This window comes from Barbus barbus (assembly GCF_936440315.1).
Source record: "Barbus barbus genome assembly, chromosome: 32".
Lineage (NCBI taxonomy): Eukaryota > Metazoa > Chordata > Actinopteri > Cypriniformes > Cyprinidae > Barbus > Barbus barbus.
Window position 1 is genome coordinate 3,051,160 of NC_136760.1, and position 24,620 is coordinate 3,075,779.

General features: G+C 38.7%; 2 protein-coding genes across 4 annotated transcripts; both read right to left on the minus strand.

The window, feature by feature from the left end:
- Nucleotides 1-3,734: 3,734 nt before the first annotated feature.
- LOC306852452 (forkhead box protein K2-like) lies at nucleotides 3,735-16,250 on the minus strand. Of its 3 annotated transcripts, none has more exons than XR_013782590.1 (10): nucleotides 15,744-16,245; nucleotides 14,519-14,713; nucleotides 13,679-13,820; nucleotides 13,388-13,534; nucleotides 12,274-12,467; nucleotides 11,845-12,041; nucleotides 11,081-11,362; nucleotides 9,848-10,048; nucleotides 4,967-5,357; nucleotides 3,735-4,879 (listed from the first exon to the last, which is right to left on the minus strand). XR_013782590.1 is itself a non-coding variant. In XM_079389304.1 (9 exons), the coding sequence occupies exons 1-9, from the start codon at nucleotides 16,034-16,036 to the stop codon at nucleotides 5,185-5,187; spliced, it is 1,824 nt and encodes a 607-aa protein (XP_079245430.1). In that variant the 5' UTR covers nucleotides 16,037-16,250; the 3' UTR covers nucleotides 3,735-5,184. The 3 variants fall into 3 exon arrangements, 1 of the variants encoding a protein (XP_079245430.1); XR_013782591.1 differs by having other exon boundaries at nucleotides 3,735-4,876; nucleotides 15,744-16,241; XM_079389304.1 differs by having other exon boundaries at nucleotides 3,735-5,357; nucleotides 15,744-16,250.
- Nucleotides 16,251-16,749: 499 nt separating this feature from the next.
- Nucleotides 16,750-23,885, minus strand: LOC306852453 (WD repeat domain phosphoinositide-interacting protein 3). The gene is made up of 10 exons (XM_079389305.1): nucleotides 23,267-23,885; nucleotides 21,223-21,297; nucleotides 20,710-20,811; nucleotides 20,491-20,578; nucleotides 19,412-19,506; nucleotides 19,111-19,301; nucleotides 18,840-18,925; nucleotides 18,652-18,753; nucleotides 18,410-18,531; nucleotides 16,750-18,249 (listed from the first exon to the last, which is right to left on the minus strand). Exons 1-10 carry the CDS (start codon nucleotides 23,331-23,333, stop codon nucleotides 18,143-18,145), a joined length of 1,035 nt encoding a protein of 344 aa, XP_079245431.1. The 5' UTR covers nucleotides 23,334-23,885; the 3' UTR covers nucleotides 16,750-18,142.
- Between the last annotated feature and the right edge of the window lie 735 nt (nucleotides 23,886-24,620).

A 24,620-nucleotide genomic window follows, 5' to 3' on the forward strand; every position in this document is an offset into this window, starting at 1 on the left:
ACTCTAATATGTCAATAAAATGAAATAAGAATTTTGAAACCAACTTCATCCAGTGTTTAGATTTTTGTTCTAGAAATGTATGCAAATGAGCGCATATTACATATATTTAGAAAGCTTGTAATACAAAAAAATGTTTGCAATTATCAATGTGATCAATCAACTAGGTAAGGTGATAACTATTAGTTAATGTTTTTACCCAATTCACCTGCAGTGTCTCGCCTTAAGCGTTCCCTGGGATTGAAACTCATGACTTTATGCAACAAACACTGATTGCATGTAGCTACACATTTGAAAAGCGTTCATATGGCACGTGTAGTTTTCTCAGCGCATCTCCGCGTGTCGGCGCGCATACGCGCAATCTGAGGTTCATCTGGGAACGTCCCACAGGGCGGCGCTCCGAACAGGTGTATTTCACAGGTGTAAAGAAAAGTACATGCCAGAGGAGAAGTACGAGTCCGTTTAGTCCCGTTGTTTCATGTAGACCCAGGTGTACAATGGCCCCAAAGTGCATTGGGGGCTGCGCCGCGTTATTTGTCCTGGCGATTACATTTGATATCATTGGATTTGCTTTGCTTTTGATCGGTATTTTCGCAAATCTGCGATTGGACGGCAGATTTTACGGAGACTTCTTAATCTATACTGGCTCTTTAATAGTTTTTCTCAGTCTTTTCTGGTGGATCATGTGGTACACTGTGAATATTAAAGTTTCCTCAGAGGATCTGGAGAAGAGGACTTTTGATCATTTTGCGCACTGGGCGCAGAAGCTCTCGGAGCGACTGTCCAAAGAGGGGATGAGCAGCGAGAAGTGCATCAATAATGGCAAGAAGCCGATGAACGGCGATGTGACACATCACGCTCCGACGCGGATAACGTGGGAAATCTCCGGAACTGCGGGACGCGTGAATGAAGCTTACGACCGAAGCTCCGATGCGCCACCGAAAGAGAAGACCGTGGAGCTGGAGATCCTGAAGGACTCCGAGATGTTCCTGCAGAGCAGAAGCTGAGAGATGTCTCTGAACAGCGACTGGTACGATGTCACCTTTTAGCTGCCTTCTGTTCATTTTGGAGAACAACCTTATAGGGGACACCTCTTGAGCAACTTCACTTTTAAAACATTTCTTGAACATCATATTACGAAAATCTATAGCAGACTTTCATAAATAGGCCTATGCACTATTAAAAGTTGATTTAGCCTAAAGGGAGGCAAGAAAATAAGATGGAAATGAATCGCACTGAAGTAGAGATTGAGAGTTAACCTGCATACAAGTGTCAACAGCTCATTTCGATATTTTAACCATCTTTTGAAATTCTGATAATATTACAGCCTACTGATTGAAGTAATTTGATCTAACTGGATCTAGTGAGACAAACCACTAAAAAACAATGTTATGAAGTATCTGAAATCTCTGTTCAGACATTCTGTCCGCCTGTATATTCTCATCATATGCTGTTCTGCTTTATACAGGCTCTACTACACAGCAGGAAACTACACGTTCGGACATTGTGGCTTTAAATAGGGATGCTATCAAAGATGAAAGTGAATATATATTTTTTTTCCAATCAACCAAAAACAATGGCCTATATAACTCCAGTATTTGCTTCAGGGTCATATTGCAGTTTGGTGTTGGTTACTTGACTTTACAAGTTCAGGCTCTTTGTTTTATGAATACAGACTTCTTATAGGCCGACTGTTTTATGAAAAAAATTTTTTTTATTGTTTATGTCAACTGTGGTGGCTGTTGTAGACCTGAGACTTTTGTTTTGACCGGTACTGAAAAACACTATTAAGATTATATTTCAAAACTATACCTTAACGTGTATTCCATGAGTATTTATTATATGGGTTCGATGTCTTGAGGATATCGTACACTTGTGAAACTTGATGCTGTTTTTTCTTCTCAGGTGCATTTTACTTCTGTTCGTCAGAGTCTAAGACGAGGAAAAGCAGCAGGAATGTTTTAACCAAACCTTCATATTTGGACTGATTGAGAAATGAAGTCATTAATCAGAGATTTGTAATGCGCACTTTACATATGACTAATAAATTTGTACTTTTAACTTATACTGAAAGATTAATTTCAGATTTTGTTTTTCATTTATACCAAATAAAGCGTTTTCAGAACATGATTTGGCGAGTTTTTATTTTACACAATCTGGAAGCTTCTCGTCACTTCTAATAAATCTTATTTGATTTTATTCTTCTGAAATGTCTGCATTGTTTTATAACCCTTTTATTCTGGCTTTATGATTATGTAAAATGACTCGTTTCTGTTATTGGTCATACAGTCCTAGCAGTCATATAAAGTTACGTATGAACTACTATTTGAACTCGGTTAAAACAAACATTAGAAATATTCCTCTGCAAACTTTTATTGGGATCAAAGTATTTTCTGCTCAGACCCTGAGCGTTTCAGGAAACCTGTTCACCTGGAAGCGTCGCACCTTTTTCCATCTCGCAGCTCTCCAATGACAGGAGTGGACCGAAGACCTGTTCGGTGTGTTTACTACAAACACAGCTCTGTTATAAACAGTAAAGTTAGGTGTGAATTATACATGTACTCTTATCAAATACTGCAACCGAGTTTTCATGATTACAAACCCAGAGAAACCTGCCAGACAAATACAAGAGCTCAAAGACACACCCTGCTATTGTGTATATGGATATTTGAGCCATTAAATACTCAAGTCTTTCACAATCACAGTAAACGGACAATAAGGGAAAGGAAGGTAACCACTGGAAAAGTCATGAAAATCATAAGTGGAAGGACTTGTTTGATAGCCACGTTGCAGACGTGGGGTTTGCTTTGATATGCAATAGAAACTCATGGAAATGTAAACACATGGCAGTATTACCTAACATTAACTGCTGTTTCCAAGATTCTGCCACCATGGAGATGGGAATTACCTCTATTATTAATTCATTAACGCAGTCAAGAAATCAGACAACCTGTGCAACAAGCAGAACAAGCCGTCCCGGATGGACAGCGGGTCATGTTTCTCATCAACACCTGAGGTGTGAGCGATATCGAATGATCCAAACACCTCCAAAAATCACACGACCCTGAAGAAACCACTGACTGCGGCAGAAGAAAACATCCTCTCGTTCCTGTGACTGTCCTGCTGCAGAATATGGAAAATATGCTCTTTAATTATCCTTTAACAAGGTAATATTACCTTTGAAGAAATACTGGCTACTGCGGTAAATACTACAAAATCACATGTGATAATTGATTAGAACCTCCTGAATAAAAAAAAAAAAAAACTCACACTTTTGAAATGTAAAAGGCTAAAATAAATAGGCACAATCAATTGGAAACACTTAAAAAGACATTGTGCAACAATTAATGTTTCCACGCCATTACATGTAGCTCCCTTCCATTTAACAATAAGTTTGTCAAAAAATTAACTATTGAATCTTTATACATTAATCATTTTCCTTTGTTTCCCAACCTATCAGTAATCAGAAACAATCATTTCACAAATCATTCATGTCCTTATTGACTCTCACAAGGAGAGTCAACAAAGCCTTTCACAATAATGGACCAGCTACTGTTGTCCTACTATTGATAAGAGGCTTTGGTTTAAACACAAGGCGGTTTCTCTCATTTGGATTCCTCTGAGAAGTTGGATACTGTTGCGACAGCATTTATATCATCCTGCACCAAAGTGTCGTACAGCGCCATCTAGACGACACAATCATCATCTTCAGCAGTCACACAAATACAGAACAGAAATTATGGAGTTTAATTTAATTTATAAAAAATGCATATACCCACTGAAGCTGAACAACATCTACCACTTATTTTTTCCTTGTGGAACATGTACTATCTGTGAGACTCTCAGTTGTTTGAACAATAAAATAATATTAACAGGCAAAGAGACAACTTCAACACAAAGAGATAACAAACACAGCCAACGACATCTTGAATATAAAAGGAAAAACAATGGGGAGGAAAGGAAATCTCAGAAACAAAAAAAGGTAAGTGCAGTAATGATCCCAATTGTATAAAATATTATTTTGCATTTTTTTCTTTCATCTTCTGCAGTTTCCTGCAGCCAGGAAACGGATCAGATACAGCACGTTTTCTCAACACGTTCATGCAAGCTGATATATTTTAAAGTACAAATGGAAATATACTTATCTCATAGGTTATTGGTTAAAATATGAAAAAGAGGATGCGAGTAAACATCATTTTGATTTGATGTAATAGCAAATGACTCAAACCCTCAATAGTGTTTTTTTTCCTAAAAAAAAAATAATAAAAATTAAGAAACTACATTCATTTCCATGACCACGAGTCGACGTCTTTAAAAATTAAAATAAAATAAAGCAAAAAAAAAAAATTACCTCACTTCAGCACTGCCCGTTTAGTTGAGTATTTGTGTCTCAGGAAACACACACAAATAAGATCCTAAAGTACACGTACAACAAAATACTGCATATCTACTAAAGACTGCATTAGGTCAGTGGACATGGTAGCTAGCTGCCATGATACAGGAAAAATTAAAAAACAAAAAACCTCCCCACATTTCCCTTTGCCCAAGAGAAAAACAAAACAAACAAAAAAAACGCTCATTTTTTCATCTGTGAATATGAAGCTGAAATAAGGAGCAAATTCACATTTTAAGAGCTAATCGGTGTTGAACGATGTTTGGCAAGTCCATATCTGACCTGTCTTTTCAGTCGAATGCAAATGTTCAAGACCTCTGACTGGGAACAGGGGAATCTCGAGCACACATCAGATACATGTGCGTGACATTACGTTAATATTTATATTGGTCATTGGCCGGTCGTTTGTTCGGTAACACAAAGGGGGTTCGTCTATTTGCTCTCCATCCACGTTCAGCTCAGAGTTCATAGTGATGGAGACCGTGTCTGCTGGGTTACACCCACAATACATTTCATTTTATAACTTCAAGTAGGCTATATTAATATATGTGTGTGCATATATCTGCGAGTATTTACCTAATCATGTAAAAGGCCCACCGTCCCTCCTTCAGAACAGCAACTCTTTTCTCCTCCACCTCGCATTTCTCACCCCGATTCTAATGGTTACTGACTTTCATCTCACCTCACTATTTGGCACCTCTGATTCATTAACAGGTGATGTGGCTGCAGCAGGTGCGTGGCAGGCGGGGAGAAACAAAAAATGGGTTGAGGTCAAAGGTCGTGACATGGCTGCCCTAGTCAGTGGCGTTCTGCTTGTCTCTCTCCGCTGTGACGGGGACTGCATCCCCTCCGTCTTCAGTCTTGACTCTTTTGGTGTCAGGCTGCTCCGCTTGGTCTCCGTTCTGCCGTTTGGTTGGTAGAGATGCCGAGGCCGAGGCGTGGGTCGCCAGCAAGTGCAGAGGACTCGCTGAAAAACAGCAGACGGATCGCATTAGCTGTGCGCATGTCACGCTAAAGCAATGCTCTGGGTTCAAAGCTAGAAATAGACAACTACATTCCTTAAGTTTGTAAAATCACACAAATGCGCCGACAGGGGAAGTCTGTGCTTTTTATAGATTCATAAACCATATAGAACCAGAAGCCTGTGAGCACTCGTGCAAATTAAGCTCTTTTCCTGTTACGTGCAAACTGTCCTGACTGCCCTAAACCTAACATTAAATCAACCACCAGGGGCAGCGTTTCATTTCTAAGGCTAAGATGTCTTTAATAACATTTCTGCATCATAAACTCTAGTCCTGCTCATTTGCAGCAAAAATTTGAATTACAATTATTTTAATTATGAGATCATGGTTATTTAGCAAGATTACTCACTGATGTTGGAAACATCAAATTTATTGAGCTTTTATCTTTTTAACAGTGCATTTGCTTGAAGATATACATAATTCAACAAGGGATGTAAATTTTACATCATTCCCAAGATCGATCCTTGTTTAAATTAATCAATTAATCATTAACCTTAATACAATACAGTCACCAGCATGACAGGATGTGCAAATGCCACTCAAAACACCAGCTTCCTCACCCGAATGAATGGGGCTTTTAGTCTAATTAAAAGGCTAGCAGCAGGACTGTAAAATGAATAGATGCGATTATGATCATTTGATAAAAATCACGTGCTCTGTAGTTACTTTTGGCATTTTACTCTGTTTCATATTCTGTCACGGAGACCAATGAATGCACCCTTTTAAATGGTTTCATGGTGCTGGTTGTTGTATTTTAAAACACAATAGCAATGTTTGCAAATTACATTATCGGCATTTAAAATAAAATGATCCCAAACGTAACTACAGTGCTAAACTGCTACGCAACTAAACTGCTCCCCGGGCACCGCAGCATTGGCTGCCCACTGTTCTGGGTGTGTGTTCACAGTGTGTGTGTGTGTTTGTTCACTTCTCACTGCTGTGTGTGTGCACTTGGATGGGTTACATGCAGAGCACAAATTCCAAGTATGGGCCACCCGTTCCACCTGCAGTAGCCTACAGCAAAACACACTGTTGCATGAAAGATTTTTCTGCAAGTAGTATGACAAGTGAGGTACAAAGATTTGTTTATAAGATAAATAATTGTAATAAAATAATTAAAATAAAATGCTGCGCGGGTGTTTTTATATGAATGTATCTTTTAAAAGAACCGTCCGTTTTCTTCAGAAAAGCTTTGATGTCAATTTTAATTTGGTCTTTCCTGTAATGGCATATAAAGTAGCGCTTATTTGATTACAGTCGTTACCGGGGAAACAGCTATATATCACGCTCCAACAGCGCCTCCTGCTGGCAGAGAATCAACTTGCATTTGCTAGTCTGCGGGAAACACTGGTGTCTGTCAGCAAACAAACAAAAGCATGCTTCAGAACTGTTTTGAGAAGGTGCTTAAGTTTTGAGCCATGTATTATTACTATGAATTAGGCTACTAATACTATTACTATCTTGTGCCCTGCAATAACCATTTACGCAAACTCTCTTTTGATATAAAGGGAAAAAAAGAGAAAATCGGCCCAAAAAAATCAGCATCATATATCGGCCACAGGCTGCCCTGATTTCTAAATATCGGCATTGGCCAGAGAAAAAACATTATAGGTCGACTTCTACTGCTGACACTTAAATTAATTGTTTTGCCACTTTTGCACTTGTTATTAAAGTATTTTGAATGCAAAGGGAACCTTTTTTTTTAAATGAGTGTTTATTTGTTATATGTTATGAATGTTTATTAAAAACACGTTTTGTAATAACCAATTGTTCCAGACCTTTGACACTGATGAAAATTCAGATTTGAATGTAGACTTTGAGAACCCCTGGTCTATGGTGTCAAAGGCTGCAGTGAAATCTAATAACAACAGGACAACAGAATGGCCAGAATCACTAAATAAAAAAAAATCATCATTTAAAACTCTCCATCATGCCATATGCGGCTTTATGTTGTCTTGCGGCAGTGCTGGGTAGTAACTGATTACATGTAATCTGGATTACGTAATCAGATTCCAAAAATTAAGTACGTGTAATTAGAGTAAATTACATTTTAAAACGCTCATAATCAGATTACAGTTACTTTTTTATTGATTACATATTCACACAATAGCAATAAATTACTCATTTATTGATTCTCTAATTCCTCTTATCTTTTACATTTTTCTTTCTAAAATAGTCTACCGCTTATATACACTCAGAAAGTCCAGTTTTATGGACATTCACACAGACTAGTCATTAGTCAGGTGGCGACACAGCATTTGACCGATGGATTTACCAAAACCATTTCAGGTTTAAGAAGCGTTTCAACATTGCATCAACTACTGATGAACATTCATTTTTATTTGAATTATCACTTAGTAGGTTATTTAACCATGTATTATTGAAAGGCTTGTCTTTCAAACTCATTAAAATGCACAAATTTGCGTTTTCTTATTTGCAGACATTCTCAAAGTTTGTGTCATCTGAACTTCACCTTTCACCTAATATATTTACTTTAAAGGTGTGGTCAATCAGCAATTATGTAAAAAGACAATATCTCCCTTTGCATTGAACTTTGAGCATCGTAACTTTGCAGATGTTGTTTATGCTCAAACAGCAACATTACACACTAACTAAAGTTAAAAAAAACTAAATCATAGTCAAAGACCCCTTTAAGTAGCCCTGATATTTTAAAATAAATCTCTTAATAATTAAGTATCACATATGCATGTTCACGGTTCTCTTGACATTGGTTAATGGTCAAAAATTATTATTCTTTAGTAAGCGAATCATTTTGTTTGTTATTTTAAAATGATTTTTAAAATTTTGCATTTGTGATTTAATTACATGTTTGCCTTTCATTAAACTCACATAATTCATTACCTCATTTTATTAAAAAAATGGGTTATCAAGGGAACATTAATGAAACATGGACCGTGCCCACAAAATTAATAAGTCGTAGGAACGAATTAACAAGTTATGTCCTGCTTGTGTCCCGCAGCCCTGTCAAAGATGAACTAGGGAAATTATAATTAAACATGGCTTTCTAAATTTCTATTGCTTTCTATGTTGAATGACTTTGTATGGCTTCTATTTTAATGTACCTTTAAGTTCAAAGATCACATTCAAAGTGTAATTTGTACATTAGTGAATAATTTTCGCAAAAGACCCAGTCACCGTCACTCACAGCTGCTTGCATGTGTTTTGCTCATGAGCCGCATGCACCCCAAATTTAAATTGCTCAACCAACCATTGACAGATTGAACTGATTACATCTCTTGTCCACAATGAATTGATCATTGACATCCCTAAATTCAACAAAAAAAATAATAATATTAGTGATCATGAAGTGCCTCTTTTTTTTTTTTTTTTTAACTGTTCTCTTAAGTACACTTACAATGTCATCAAGATTTTTAAATCAAAAAACAATTTTGAAGTAATAGGCCATTTGAAAAGGAGTGGTAGATTGTAGGGCTGGAAGTAAACGCCCACTGCTATGAGTGACTTGTCTATGTTTGACAGTCTGCGTCCTTGACAGATGACACCGCTGCGATTTAGGTTAAAAATGCATAAATGCTCAGTACATCTCAAACGATCTGTTTAACAGTTACTCACACTTGTGTGTTGCGACATGACTCTCGGATCCAATATTGTCGGCACAGGATCATCTTTTGGTTTCAATCTTTTTGAAAATCCCACGTCAAATTGTGCCTTGTTTGTAAACGAATCAGAGATAAAATTAAGTGAACAAAACAGTTCTTACTGATGAGGTTTGGGACTTCATTAAAACGTCATAACGATAATAATCCCAACATTCATTATCAGAAGGAAGGCAATGCAAATACTGTTGTTTTTTTTCCAAAACTTGGCACTTATTGTTTGGCTTCTGCGTAGACCCACAAGTGACCCGCCTCTCTCGTAAACACTATATGCATATCTACATTGATGTCAAACTTATTTTGCAAGGTGGCGCTTATCCACACTATTCCAGAGTAGACATTTCCAAAAGTTGTCATTTTGGCAGACTGGCTTCAATATAAGCTTTATAGACTAAAGCTTACAAGGTTTGTAGACTAACGACAAAGTTTTGAGTTCTGAAACTTACAGGATGTTTTTATAATACAATGACCACTTACATGTCAAAAGATCAAGGGAATTTTGGTTTCTCAGTTCATGACCCCTTTAAAACGTAATTCCTTCTGAGAACACCACAATTAAAATTAAAATAAATCTAGGAAATATGCAACTAGATGCAGTGCACTGAAGCATTAAGGGACGTGTGGATGTAACGGAAAAGGGTGCATTAGATTTGTAACGCAAGAAAGATAAGAAAAAACTGCAGTTGAAAATATTAAATTAACCACCCAGCACTAATAAATGTACTAAGTTATAAATTCTGAAATGTTGTCTGTAATTATGTAAATACAGGGTGATAACACTGACGTTGGTTCCTAACCTGTGTTGCCAGATCCTTGGACAGCAGTGACCACATGCGTCCCATTCTGAGTGATGGCCTTGACAGGAAGCTGATGGTGGCCAATTGGAGCCTGCTGCACTATGGTAACGGTCTGTATCGGGCTGGACTGGGACGTCTGAAGAATGCGACTCGTCCCACCTATAGAAGTGGTTGTAATAGCAGGCACCGGCTCCACTTTCACTGAGAAAAATGTAAACAGCATTAAAGATGAGCAGTTCTCTCTAACATCTGAAATGGTTAATGTACATCCAGCCAGTCTTACGCCAAACCTCTTCACGATGAGACACCGGCTGGATATACATTATCCTGCTCATTACATGGCTACTTGCCACATAAGTAAAGAACTGGATGTGGAATATTGATTTGAGTTAAGAAATAGATACATGGACAAGAAATAACATCTAAAGGCTGGGACACACCAAGCCGACTTCATAGAACTAGCGGCGCTGAAAGCCGATGGTGTTGCATCGGCAACATCGGTCAAAAATCTGCACTTGAACACACCGCACAGACTACAGCCGACTGCAAACTAACACATGCGTTCTGCACCTCCGTGAGATGAATTAGATATTCGTAATTTAAAAGAAGCCGAAAAAAGGTTATACAAAATATGCGCAGATATACGAAATGTAAACAAAGCAGTGTTTGCTTACCATTTTGAATATCAGTTATGTTGATAACTTTCTTCATTTAATTGACATTATGAAAATATTTGCATATTGGAATGCTTGGATAAGATCACGTAACATTAGAACATCTCTCTGTACTACCTGCATTTACTTGCTAGTTTTCATCAATTTCGCTTTAATTCTCCTGCACGGACTCGTTCGCTAAACTGAACATCCAATCAGAGTTCACACTCTCGTCACCGTGAGCCTGATGTGAAGTGACATGTGGATCACACCAAACAAACTAGCCCAACAGACGCTCACCGACCTTAGAGTTGGGAGAAAACCAGATGCGTGTCAGATTCACGTCATGTGATCAGGTTTTAAAGAGACAGCACTGCTTTTAAAGTGAAACCTGCTGCAGTCCATCATTGATGTAAATCAATGAGAAATCACCCACTGCTCTGCTCTCTGATTAACTTTTGTAACTTTATATATTTGTAAAAAAATATTATATATATATATATATATATATATATATATATATATATATATATATATATATGTTTAAATCCAGTGCAGACCTCTAATTCTGCATGCTCACCTTTGAGCTCCTGGTGCTCTCCGTTTTCATAAGGTTCTGCTTTAATGATGCTGGAATGGGTGTAAATAGGCTCTGCCATGTGTGTGTTGGCTGTAGACAGTCCGGTTACGGTCGCAACGGAAACAGCAGGGATCTGATGCACCACATGGACCGTCTGCATGACAGGCTGCTGGGATGTGAGAGTGGACACCGGTGTGGCAATGGCGTAGGTCACAGGTTTGATAGTCTGCGGTAGCTGCCGCTGAACTGTGATGAGAACCGGTTGGGTGTTGAGAGGCGAACCTGTGTGGAAACATTGGTTAAAATGCACCTGACCAGCAGTGGGGAAAACAATCTGACAGTTGGCTCGCTCTGTAATGTGCTCTAGAACAACACCCCACAGATGATGATTAGCATCTCTCTAAATTATAAAGGCTGCTACATATTTACAGGTTCATTTATACAGTGAGCAAACAACAGTAAATGTGATACTACAAATCCAATATGTTGTTTTAAAATTAAATAACTGAAAAAGAAGGGAGGAAAGGATCATGTGTTTATTACATTAAAGGCTTCCATAATTTTTCACAAATGAATTTCCATGACTTTTCCAGGCATTTGTGATATGTGGGAGAGGATGCTTCAAATTTGATTTGATTCAGACTGATTCACCAGTGAACCAATCAGGCCAATTTGTGAACATTATACTCAATACACAATTCCAATACTACTCTTAATTTCGGCGGTGGGTCAAGCTTTAACTCATGCATGAGGAATGACCTTACCTGGAGCATTTTGTGCAAAGCAAGCCTCTTGTATGACTGTTAATTTGGGCTGAACGGCTGGAGCAGGAGCGGAGGCAGGTGTGGGCTCCGGGTCCATAGGAACAGGTGAGCCTTCTCTTGATAAGCTGTCTGGAGTCTGAACGCCGCTGGAGTGGGCCGACAGTGCTCCTGTGTGGTTAGGAGATGCTGGAGCGCTCCTGAGATGCGACAGGAAGAAAACTATGAATAAACTCAAGTGACATTGCTCATGAAGGCCTGTTTGTTTAAAAGCATGGAAAGAAAGCATTCAATCTCAAGGGATCCACACCACCATAAAAGCATATGAGCAATTTAAGTCTTTTTGTTACCAAGTGTGACTACATCAATTTAGGAACAGTTCATCTAAAAATAGTCTAATAGTAACAACAAGGGAAGAATACTAATGATCACCTGGATGAGAGCGGCCCGAGTGGGGTCCTGAAGCATGGCACACCACGCGGCCTGCGCTTACGGAAAGCTTGTTCGATGAGCTTTCCCTCAGATGAGGGGTCTATTCTCCAGAAAGAGCCTTTGCCCGGCTCCTCTTGAGATCGGGGCACTTTGATAAAATAGCGATTTAAAGACAGATTGTGACGAATCGAGTTCTGGGAGAAAAAAAAAAAAAGCAACAAAAAAGGTTAATGTTTTCGCAACCACTTAAGGTGCAAATTTAATTGCAATTGACACTTGTAAGGATGAAGCAGGTAATATGAGATGTGCAAATCCACTTATAGAGTGGGTATGGGTTTTTTGTTGCAAAATAATTTAAAGTTAGTTTTGCCCCATGATCACTCTCCAGTAGAACACACTTTGTTTGCAAAATGAGCAATAGCTTTGCACCCTTACTCCGGCTCTGTGGCTTGAGAGTTTGGTGTTGTGCCTGTCCCATCTTTCAATAACAACCTCATTACAGTCTGCATTACATCCTGACAGCATGTGTAATATGCACGGAAATGTGCCAAACAAACTGTAAGAGTCAGACTGAAACAAGCAACAACTTGAAAACTAGAAAAAAAAAAAGGTTTTTAAATGTTGAGATCCTTCAGAAGGGTCAGCAGAGCTTTAGGTGCTACACACAGTCAGTAGAGCAGAGCTTTGGAGTACTTCTCAGCTCGCTGGTCATTAAGGGACAATAGCTTTCACTACTTTAACTTATAAATGCAGGTGCCCATCAGTCTGACAGAACAAGTTTTTCATATCAAAAGCACAAAGAAAGCATTGAGATTTCTCATGGTATGACCTCTTTAGATATTCTCACTAATTCAGAAAGCTACTAACAAGTGCTTGTTACTCTCAGCTCCATTAAAAAAAAAACCTTACTATCAATATGTATAAATTGTGGATCTTCTGAAACAATAAGTGAAAAACATGCAAAAATATAATAATAAAAAAATCAGTCTGCCTGAGTCGGCTCAAGTTCACCTCAACCCCACAAACATGCAACAAAACTAAAACAATGACTAATTACATTAAATGACTTAACGGTCTCAAGACACTGCACACAGAAGAGCTGATTGACACTCACTTGCCAGCCCTTGTCTGCTGTTCTGTAATATGGATAATTCTTAGTAATGTGGGTATATATTCCATTCAGTGTTAGTTGTTTGTCTGGTGCCATTGTGATGGCCTGAACAATAAGCTGTGCATACGAGTAAGGAGGCTTGGAGTCATCCTGTTAAAGACAAGAAAAAGAGCATTGGGACAGGTTACTGCATTTTAAATTTGTCCAATCTGTTTAAGAAATGTCCACAGGAACAGTGATGAACAAGACATCGTTATTCTACTTGGCAGCATGCGTTTTTAAAACGTTTCATACTTTTGGACTGTCTCCTCCAGACGCTTCCTTGTCATTTTCAGATTGGGAGTTTTCATTGATGAGATCAGCTGTGAGACCACGACCCATTTTATAACTGGACAGTCCCGCACCTCGGGGACTTGACGGACAGGAGTTGGCAGCGCTGAAGAAAAATGACAAATAATACAAGCATAATTAAAAGTGAGATTTACATTTTTTTTCCTAATGACACTTGTAGTTGTCCTCTAGAAGCCTGCGTTCTGCAAGTGAACGGCGCATTACTGTGCCATCCCGAAGAGGCACAAAATCACTTTCACAGACTTTTACATGAACTGTTCCCACCTGGTGGAATGCTCTGCCCAACTCGATCAGAGCAGCTGAGCCCTTACCCATCGTCAAGAAAAGGTTAAAAACACATCTCTTCCATCTTTTTTTGACCCTCTAACTCTAGCACTATCTATTCTAACACTTGCACCTGGTTTTCTAAATGCTTGTTTACTTTAAAAAAAAAAAGGCCTCTAAAACTAGCTCTCTCTAATCTACTTGATCTCTTTTTATTTCTTATAAAAAAGACCCTCTAACACTAGCACTCCGTATTCTTCTATTCTATCTACTTGTTTCCTTTTTATTATATAAAAAATAAAAAAAAACACCTTGCTGCATGTAACTGCATTAGGCTAACCGAGGTGTGTCACTGCACTTGCAGATTATTGCTCTTTTGTTAGTTTGATTGCTTCTGTTTTCCTCATTTATAAGTCGCATTGGATAAAAGTGTCTGCTAAATGACTAAATGTAAATGTATAAGGCCTTTGGAATAAAGGTCAGTATGAGATGAGATGAAGTTGAAGCAGATGTGCTTACCTGAGTGTACCTGTTGGAGACGGGAGGGGACTCATCAGGTGGGCGATGTTATCTGGAATGTTGATGGTCAGCGGCGAGATCTGGGGTTGGACCGCTTTCACAGGAGACTCCGGTGCGTTCTTGCGGTCTCTCTTGTCGCTGGACAAGGCAGTGAATGTAATTTTGATATTTGTGCTGGGAAATCGGAAAGTGCACCTACAAAATAGGGAACAGAGTTGGAATTCCAACCACTTGATGCATTGATGGAGTAGGATATTAAAAATACACAAACCAGCCAGCAACAGAATACAAAAGTAGAGCCGGTTTATATATGGACACCAGCTTGACCCGATTACACGACAGAAATATATTTGAACCTCCAACCACCATTCAACACAACAACCCTGCAGTGCGTTCACATTTCACATCTTACATAAAGTATGCAACAACAACAACAAAAAAATAAATAAATAAAATGCTCAGCTGTGAACTAAGTGGAATTAATAACTATGATTTGAGGTGAAGCTCGTCTGATAAAGATGCACCCCTCTGCAACAGTAACACACAAGGTCAGAACTTGCCATCCATTATGCATATAAAAATGGAATCACTATACATGTAAACAAATTTTAAATACATGTGCACAATGCAGCTTTTTATTAATGCCACTGAAAGCAAGGTCAAAATACTGCGTGAGTGCAATAGACATAAACGACATATTCTCATAATCATTAATTAGTGTGCATAAAACATAATTTATATTAACCAGGCTATTGTTTCTGATAAGCATTCCCGAGCCTTTCATTTAATTAGTGCCCCGCATACGTTATATTTCATTAACTTGCAATATTTGGGTCAGCTGAGGACATCAGGGACTGAATGAACCCAAAACACACCGACCACAGGATTTGTATCATATTGACAATAATAACAGTACTGCGGTCGTTCGTTATGCTGGAATCTTATATGAAAGATGCCATTAATTATCCTTTAGGGTCGGCTCCTAAAGATAACGCCAAAAGCAAAAGTAACCGTCGAGCGTTGTGACTAGTGTTGTGTAAACAGACTGGAGTGAATGGTTAGCTGTTGTGCTAATCGAAGGCTGCAGCGCGAGACGTGAGTTAGTCGCGGTTGTCATGATCAGCACGTGCTGCTAGCGAAACAAAACAAATACCGCGAGCGATCGTCGCAAACGCCTTCACGCGGCTGGCGCTGGTCTAATTCCTACCGACAGTCGTGCGCTTACATGCGGGGAAGCTGGAGAGGAGGAGCCCCTCGTCTCTGAAACACCCCGTCCACGAACACCCCGTTTTTGCCGAGGCATCGAAGGTAGAAATCTCCGCTTGCCGTTCCATCCTCGCCGGCGGAGAAAATCTCGAGGTGCCTCCGTGAAATAAAGCTGGAGTGGCCCATGCTCACGTCCACGGAGCCTTGTGATGAATTCCGACCGATGGTGACCGAGCGCTTCTTCATCAAATACTCGAATTCTCGGCCCTCGAGCCGGGCAACAATCGACCCTGACATCCCGCTCACCGCCATCTTTATTATTTCTTTTGACGGGAATTTTAGACTATTAAAATGAAGCAGCAGACGGGTGATGGTCTGTTTGTAGAATTTAGTGGGGGGATCGAATCAAAGGATGAGAAATAAATACGAATGAACGTGCCAGCCCAGGGACAGCGGCTCCAACCCACAGCCGCGACAGAGAGAATGAGAAAACGCTCAACTCTACCAAACAAACCCTGGAGGCGGGGCCTGGCTGATTGAAAGCGGTAGCGACCAATGGCTCCGCGGCTCGGGAGGAGAAAAATGGAATCCACCAATCAGCAGTGAGACGAACAAGCATGTAGCGCAGAGGGTTGGTTGCGCCGCGTGCTGGCTGACACGCATGTACTTGGTGTGTTCTAATAAGAGGTGGATTGGCCGGCGATGCTACAGAGTTTGGTTAGTGATGCTGTCGTTTCATGGCATCATACGCATAAAATAACACACAATGGTGGCCGTAGATTTTATGGCGATATAATAATCCATTCATCTCCACAGGACTTCGGTTTCCTTGGTAATAATTGTGTTTCTTAACGTTACGCTTATAGGAACTCGGCTTGGAAACAGTCTACTCTGTATTAAAGGTGCTTTTGTAATGTTAGTATGCTGCATTGCAGATTAGAGATGAATCATATAAAATGCAAAATCTACGGATCATTTCAAGATTTTCAAACACTGTGAACAACGAATCAACATAAAAGCAGAATCTAGTTTGTAAACTTTATCACGTGACACATCCATAACTCACACACACACACACACAGAAAAAAAGCACATACATTAATCCTAAAATGACTTCCACACACATCTTTCCACCAAAAGAAGAATCCTCTCTACCACACATCAGACGTCTGTCCCATCATCAGAGGCCTAAATTGCTCTTATCATTATGAAAGAATTGCCATTCTTGATTTTACAATCATCTTTAATTCATCATGTGATACTGAATTCAGTGGCCATCATATTATATCATCATCTTCATGAAATTATGCATATCACTTGCACGTTATCAATGACAAAAGCATCAAATGAGTAACAAAATAGCTTATAGATAAAGAACGGTTATAAGAATTAAGATAAAATCATAAAAACACTACGTTCTTCAGGTGATGAAATTGACTGGGCACTTTTCTAGAATTTGAGTCCATTAGTCTTTAAAAGAGAAAGATCAGGGTGTCAGTGGCTACTGCAATACTACATAAAGTGCTAATTCTACAGCTAATAAAAAAAAGGATGCGGTTTAATGCATTCATCTGCAACCAGGTTTAAATAGTTTGCAATTCACCTTACAATTAACCTCTTGTAAAGTAGCAATGTATTTATTCTCAGTTACCTTGTGAAGAAAACAGGATTTTAGAGTTGATTCTTTTATTTTGAACCCATTTAGAGTGTAAATTTAGACTAAATGTGATTCTTCATTCTTAATATGTTGTGTATATCAGTCACGTATCTTGTGTGATAGTACGGTGACTGAAGTAAAACTTTTACAGAGCACTGATTAATTAGATTTTCTTAAAGCCAACAAATACGTGAAATGAGGAGCACACATTTACACCATAAAATAGCTGTTTTGTTATACTCGTCTAAATGTTATGTAGTTACATCATTTTCATCCGGTATCCTGCGTTCATACAGCAAGAAAAACAATATGTAACACTAACGAATCGTTTGCAAATACATAGTGTGAATGGTGTACATGTTTACACCAGCCTCTGCTCTTAGTTACAGAGACATTCCTACATTAGATTAGGTTTTGTTAGTGGACAAAGAGATTCACTCTCGCTACCTAGCCAAGGACATCCAAAGCTTAAAAAAATCCAATGGAAGACCATTTAAAAAAATGTTGTCTTTTCAAAAAAATAAGGTTTCCCTCTTGTCACTCCACAGAATGCGTTTTCTGCGGTCACAGTTTTTCAGTCATCTCTCGGTGTGTTTAAAGAAATGTCTCATGTTTGAGTCAAGAGAGTATTTAGAGTTTCTTTTGGTCTCTCCTCCATATGTCTGTGTCACGGTCAGCTCCAAAAAGTCTGTGTTACGAATGCCACTCGAGTCCTTTGACATCCTCAAGAAAGAAACAATCTGGTAAAGTAGTGTCCATGCTCAGATCTTCTCGTCAGTCATTTCCAGGAACTGAGCGTAAACATCCCTTGAACACTCCCCTTTTTGGTTGAACAGAAACTTGTAGTAGCTGCCATCAGCACAAATAGCTGTAGGAGGGTTGGAGGAAAGTTAGTCACAACAGTTCTGCAAGTCATATCAGTAAATGATAATTATTCACAGCACATGCACGTTACAGGCCTATGAATACAGTATTTAAAAAAATATGACCTCATGTTTAAAGTGTGCATTTAATACGCTTCACTCTACCTATAACAGCGTTGGGTTCTGTTCCAAAGGCACAGACGCAGGGCGAACCGGACGGGACCTGGAACTTGGAGAAACTCCATTTGGAGCTGAAATACTTGGGGAGAAAACTGGCCGATGCCAAGCTGTGGTAAAAGAGGGTTTGAGGACTGTAAACAATGTTTGCAATAAAATACGTACATAAATGCCAGATAATTAAAAATTTATGATTTCCACTAAAACATTTAGTGTGCTCTAACACAAACCTGGACTGCTTGTTCTTTTTGGGATCCTCTGCAGCAAATATGTGGACTGTGCCATGGTCACTCGATACGCAGATAAGAGAGGCATCTTGGTTGAAATTGATGCTGAAATAGAAATACACTCTGTTATAAATACACACATATTCCCCTTTACAGTAATACAATAGGATAGCACGCGTGCAGTGGATTACCAGTATATATTGGCAGTTTGGGATCCTCTTCTCAGCTCCTGAATAAGATGACCTGCTGAGGTGTCAAATATTCTGATCAGGGTCCCCTAGAGAGAAGACATTTTCTCCATTAGTTGTTAATTAGATTAACAAGCAGTGCTGGAATAATCCCAGTGTATCTAGAGGCATGCTCAAACAGTGCGATTTGCTCTGCATGTCACACACATAATACATAATACAAATGAAAATCGAAATAAGACTATGCCAAAATCAACAGTGGCACTGAACTGACTTTTTCAGATGCCGTGGCTATCCGTGTGCCCTGAAGGTTGAGAGCGATGCAGCACAGAGCTCCTTCATGTGCAGGAATATCCACGGGCGGTTTCTCTGTATTGGCCAGATCTACGATCTGAACGTGTCCGGAGTGAGTGGCTGGGAACGCTAGCAATGAATTGTTGCTGTTTGGGCACAAGACACACAAACCTGCAAAGACAATCAGAGTTTTATATTTGTCCTGTGAAGATTAACAGGTATTAATGCTTGTGGTTTAATATCTAAGAAGTCCTACGATGAATCGCTACTACACAACTTACCTTTAGGGTTATAGCATGTTTCAAAGACATGCAGCTGATGAGGATTATGAGTAAATGTGAACACTTTAATCATCGAGTCCAGGACCACCACAATTCTGAAACACAAAATAAACCAGACGTAGCCGTTTGTTCTTTATAAAGAACTTAAAGCTAATCATTATCGTTCTCCTAATAAATCCACAAACTAAGGACCAGCGTTATCAAAAGGTACCAACTGTGACGGAGGGCTGCTTTCGTACGGCCCGTGCCTATTTGTGTACTGCACACTGGAGAGCTTCAAAGGTTTTTAATTTGAATGTGTTTTTAAAGCATTGCACAATCACAGACATGTCTGATGCAACGGCCGATCAGAGGTGTTAAGGTTAGTCAGAATCGACTGAGTGCTGCATATACACCAATCCTCTCATATTAACCAACAAAGAGTAGATATGTAAATAAAATTCATAATGCAGCGCGCTCATCTTCATTGATTGTAATGTGAGAGTGCAGAACTCAGCATGAAGTGACTGATATCTTCAGTGATTATAAAGGCAGCTCGCTTTAGGTCTGTACTAAAACTATAGTGATAACGTCTACTAGAGTAGCTTTAATAAGTGTACAGTTAGATCCTAAAATAACTCTGTCCTATTAATTGTAAAGTGTTTTTGTTATTCATTTTATTACCAACTTGCCACTTGTTTTTTGCCACATCATAAAAGCGATGTTTACTCACTTTACTCTCAATATTTGAAAGCTGCATAATAATTCTTATTTTTACTCATTCTATTATATAAATATGTTCCAAAAGTCTTTGTTACGGCATTGAAATTTGTGCAGTGCCATGAAATTTTACTAGTATTACTGGTATTCTATTTGTCAGTCAATGTCAAAGACTGTGCGGCTGAAAGAGTCATTTCTGCATTTGTGTAACTTTGAATATTCTCTTGCAACTTTAAAGTCAAAATGATTCCAGCTTTTCAAAATCAATGCATGAAAATAATTTGCCTAAAAAATGTATCTTCAAAATATCCTGAATCAGTCAAACAAATATTATACCATAGAATTGAAATAAAGAATACAAGAACATATGAGTTCAATACCTGTCACGGCGAAGCTTAACAGCTTTGACCTCTGTAGAAAACTCAATCTCTATCACAGTCTTTTTCTTCAGGTCATCCCAAATCATCACTAACACAAAGACAGGAAAGCTTTACTTGCTGAAATAATTTGTGTGTCAACCAGATCTAAATCCATGCATTAAAAAAGGCAAATGATGCTGTAAAGCCATCAAACAACTGCCATCTCCAAGAGAAACATACCTTTATTGGGAGGGTACTTTGGTTTTTTCCCACCTCCAACAAGCGCAAGATAATTGCATCGAAAAAGCATCTCCACGTGACCAACTCCTCCCTCAAGAAACTCTGAGAGCAAAGAGAATTAATGAGAGTCAGCAGCTACCACAATACTGTCGCTGACAAAGATACCATAAACTGTGAATGGGGAATGAATAATTGTTGCAAAATGTTAATCCTTGTGTTTCTATAAGAGATGGTGACAGTGTCGTCTGTCTGGAACAGTTCCGGAAAAATCGTTTCTGAGTTATGCATTTGTACTAAACTTCTGTGAGACAAAAGACAAATAGATGTCTTCATTTATTGTGTGTATTTGCATTAATAAGGCAAGTTTTAAAATCACAAGCAAAAATCACGTATAGTTTTAATATTCGTTAACCCCTGCTATACATGTCTTATCCAAACATCTGTCAGTGTGTGTTTATTGAATATCTGCAGCCTTTACCATATCAAACGTGTCATAAAAAACAGCAGACTCACCTTGTTTTTCCTTTTCTTTGAGAGGATCTGTGTTATACACCCTGAATCCATTTTCCATTCCACACGCAAAACATCCTGGTGGGGAAAAAATACATTTTAAGGGAAATACTGGGATTTCCTGCTGCTCTACAATTTTATCTTTAAGAGGACCATCCTAGAGATGGACTAAACAGACTAAACATCCACATGAAGGCATCAGTATCAGAACCGCAATCCTGTACAGTGTTTCCCACAGACTTTAGCCTCTATTTGTGGCGGCATATATGCAAATTCATTCATAGAGCAGGAGAGATAGAGGTTTTCCTGGTAACGGCTGTACACGAAGCAGCGCTCCGCTCACAAACGCTGCTTTATCAGACATTACATGCAAGATTAAATGAAAATGACATCCAAAATTTTCTGAAGACAGTCGGTTTCCTTCAGAAATACAGTGATATAAAAACACCCGCACCGGGTTTTGATTTTGAAACTTTTTGGAAAATCTATTTGTGGAGGTCAGTTTTGATATTGTGGTGGGCCGTTTGGGATGTATGGGAAACACTGCTGTATGTCTACATGTGCTTATGACAACAATTTATGAGCATCTGCTTGGAAAGCAACTAGGGATTTGCTCCTAAGGATGTACAGCAAATGTATGCAGGCACATATATAGCTCTGGGAATAAATAAATAAATAAATAAAATAAAATAAGAGACCAGATAAAGCTCCAGGCCACACAACCAGTTCAATCGAGGTGTGGATGGAGGGCAACCCCATCAAGACCCTGTCATGGCCAACCCGATCTCCAGACCTGAACCCCACTGAAAACCTCTGGGATGTAATCAAGAGGAAGATGCATGGGCAAGCCATCATACAGCCGAGCTGCTTGCATTTTTGTGCCAGGAGTGGCATAAAGTCAGCCAACAGTAATGTGACAGACTGGTGGAGAGCATGCCAAGACGCATGAAAGCTGTGATTGAAAATCAGGGTCATTCTACCACATATCGATTTCTGAACTCTTCCTATGTTAAAACATTAGTATTGTGCAGTTTAAAAATGACTATGAACTTGTTTTCTTTGCATTATGAGGTGTGAAAAACTGTATATGTTTTGTTATTTTGACCAGCTGTCATTTCCTGCAAATAATAAATGCTCCAAATGACAATGTTTATTTGTAATTTGGGAGAAATTTTGGCAGCACTTAACAGAATAAAACAACAACAACAAAATGTGAATTTTACTCAAATGCATACCAATAAATTGTAAAACCAGAGATACTGATCATTTTGCAGTGTTCTCTTAAAATTTCCAGAGCTGTACTGAGAGAGAGATTCAGGATGGTGCATGTCTGCACTCTGTAGTGATGACAAAAGAGCAGCACTGTTATTCACTTATTATTGATGGGTCTTCATAACATCCGGCTATGACTCGGTGTAAGAAAGTAACCTGCATTAATTCTTAGCTGAAACCAGTTACCATCTTGATTTCCATGGGCTATGAGTCAGTAAATGTGTTTAAATACAGTTAGGCGTCATAGTTACTAAATCAGCGCGTTATCAGATTTAAATTAACTTAAATAACATTGTAATACAGTGTTAATCAAGTTCACTGAAATCCAAATCTCCAGATTCATCCCCTGAAAGTCACACTATAGCAGAGCTAGCGCTAGCATTAGCCTGGCTACATCTGCTATCAATGTTTATTTGATGATATGTTGAAATGTGGTCCCTTTTAAAAACATGGCAGTTTATGTTAATATATAGAGTTGTCGGTTAATTAAAATACAAACAATAAATTACAAAAACGCTGACAGCAGCCCTAAAAGGAAGACACTCATGTGACTTCATCTTTATGGCTAACCAGTTCGTTAGCTTGCTAAGCAAAACGGTAATCTTGTTTATGAAGTGTGATATATCTTTCAACTGCACGTTTGGATTTGCAACATCTTAATAAAAAAACCGATGTGTTTTTGATGTCTAACATAAATAACAGTTCACTGGCTTCTGTGATACCGTTAACTGTAAGAGTGATGTTAGCTTGCTTTAGCTAATAGTAAACATCTTACCGTGATCCTGGTTAAATCCAGCATAAAGTAATCCATTACCGTGAGGATTTGATGGTAATGAATTCATAGTGCTTGGCGTTATTTGGCTAATCTAAATGAAAAGACTGGAAGCCTAACTAAAGGACGGCATTCCTCTAAGAAGGCTAGGGCTGGCAGGCTAATGCTAGGTACATGGGGTTTAATATCATGACTGTCTCTCTCCAGCCAGGAAATAAAGTTGGCAGAGCGCCTGTGGTTCCTCCTTTCTCCGGTTTAAGCGCAGGCTGCGACCGCGGATCGTAAAGTAATCTCTCTGCAGGAATAAATCCCAGTGTTCACGCGTTATGTGGTTTGTTTATTTCTATAATCAGATTTTACAAAAAACATAGAACTTACTGCGGTCTACACGTGACTAGCATGGACTTTTGCCAACTGCTATCGATGTTTCTATAAATTCCGCATTTTCTGTGCTGCAATAAAAACGCGGTTTTGCGAAAGGTTTATTAAAACAGGGGCGTAAACGGTACTGTAGGCGAAATTTAAAATTCTACCTAAATATACACTTTTACAGCGTCTCACATAAATCACTGGTTAAGTATGAAACTTTTTCTGTAACTCGTAGTCGCTGCCCCAGTGGCCTAATGGATAAGGCACTGGCCTCCTAAGCCAGGGATTGTGGGTTCGAGTCCCATCTGGGGTGACTGCTTTTCACATTTTGCTTTTGAATTAGAAACTACTGATGTTATATGGGATATTTTTAGAATTGTTTCCAGGTGGTTCCATGGTGTAATGGTTAGCACTCTGGACTCTGAATCCAGCGATCCGAGTTCAAATCTCGGTGGAACCTATCATTATTGTTTACTCGTGTTGCATACAGAAAATAATTTACAATGCAATAACTTCAATAAGCACTTTACACACTCTTTTAAATGTTCATATTAAGTAAGCATATTATCCATAATACAAAAACATAATCAGCCCTAATTCCAATAGTGTCTACTATTTAACTATACATTTCTTGTTAAGAAAAAATAGAACTACTACTTATTTTTTTGTTAGCCTACAAGTAACATTTTAGACCAAATACATCCTGATATGGCTGCTATTGATAATGCAGGCAGCAGCAGCAACACAAGTTTGCGCAGTCACAACAAAGCAAGCAAGACGAGTTGACTTTGACTGAACCCAAATGTGTTCTGTATTAAAATTTGATTTAAACATTGCAAAATGACACTGTGATTATGGTGTGTTTTTTTTGCTGAATGTAGTGTATGGCATATACTGAAGTACGTTCCTGATGACACTAGTTGTATGACACTAGAATTTGCTCATCCAGTTCACTTGCCATTCATAAATGTGAGAAGCGTATTAGGGA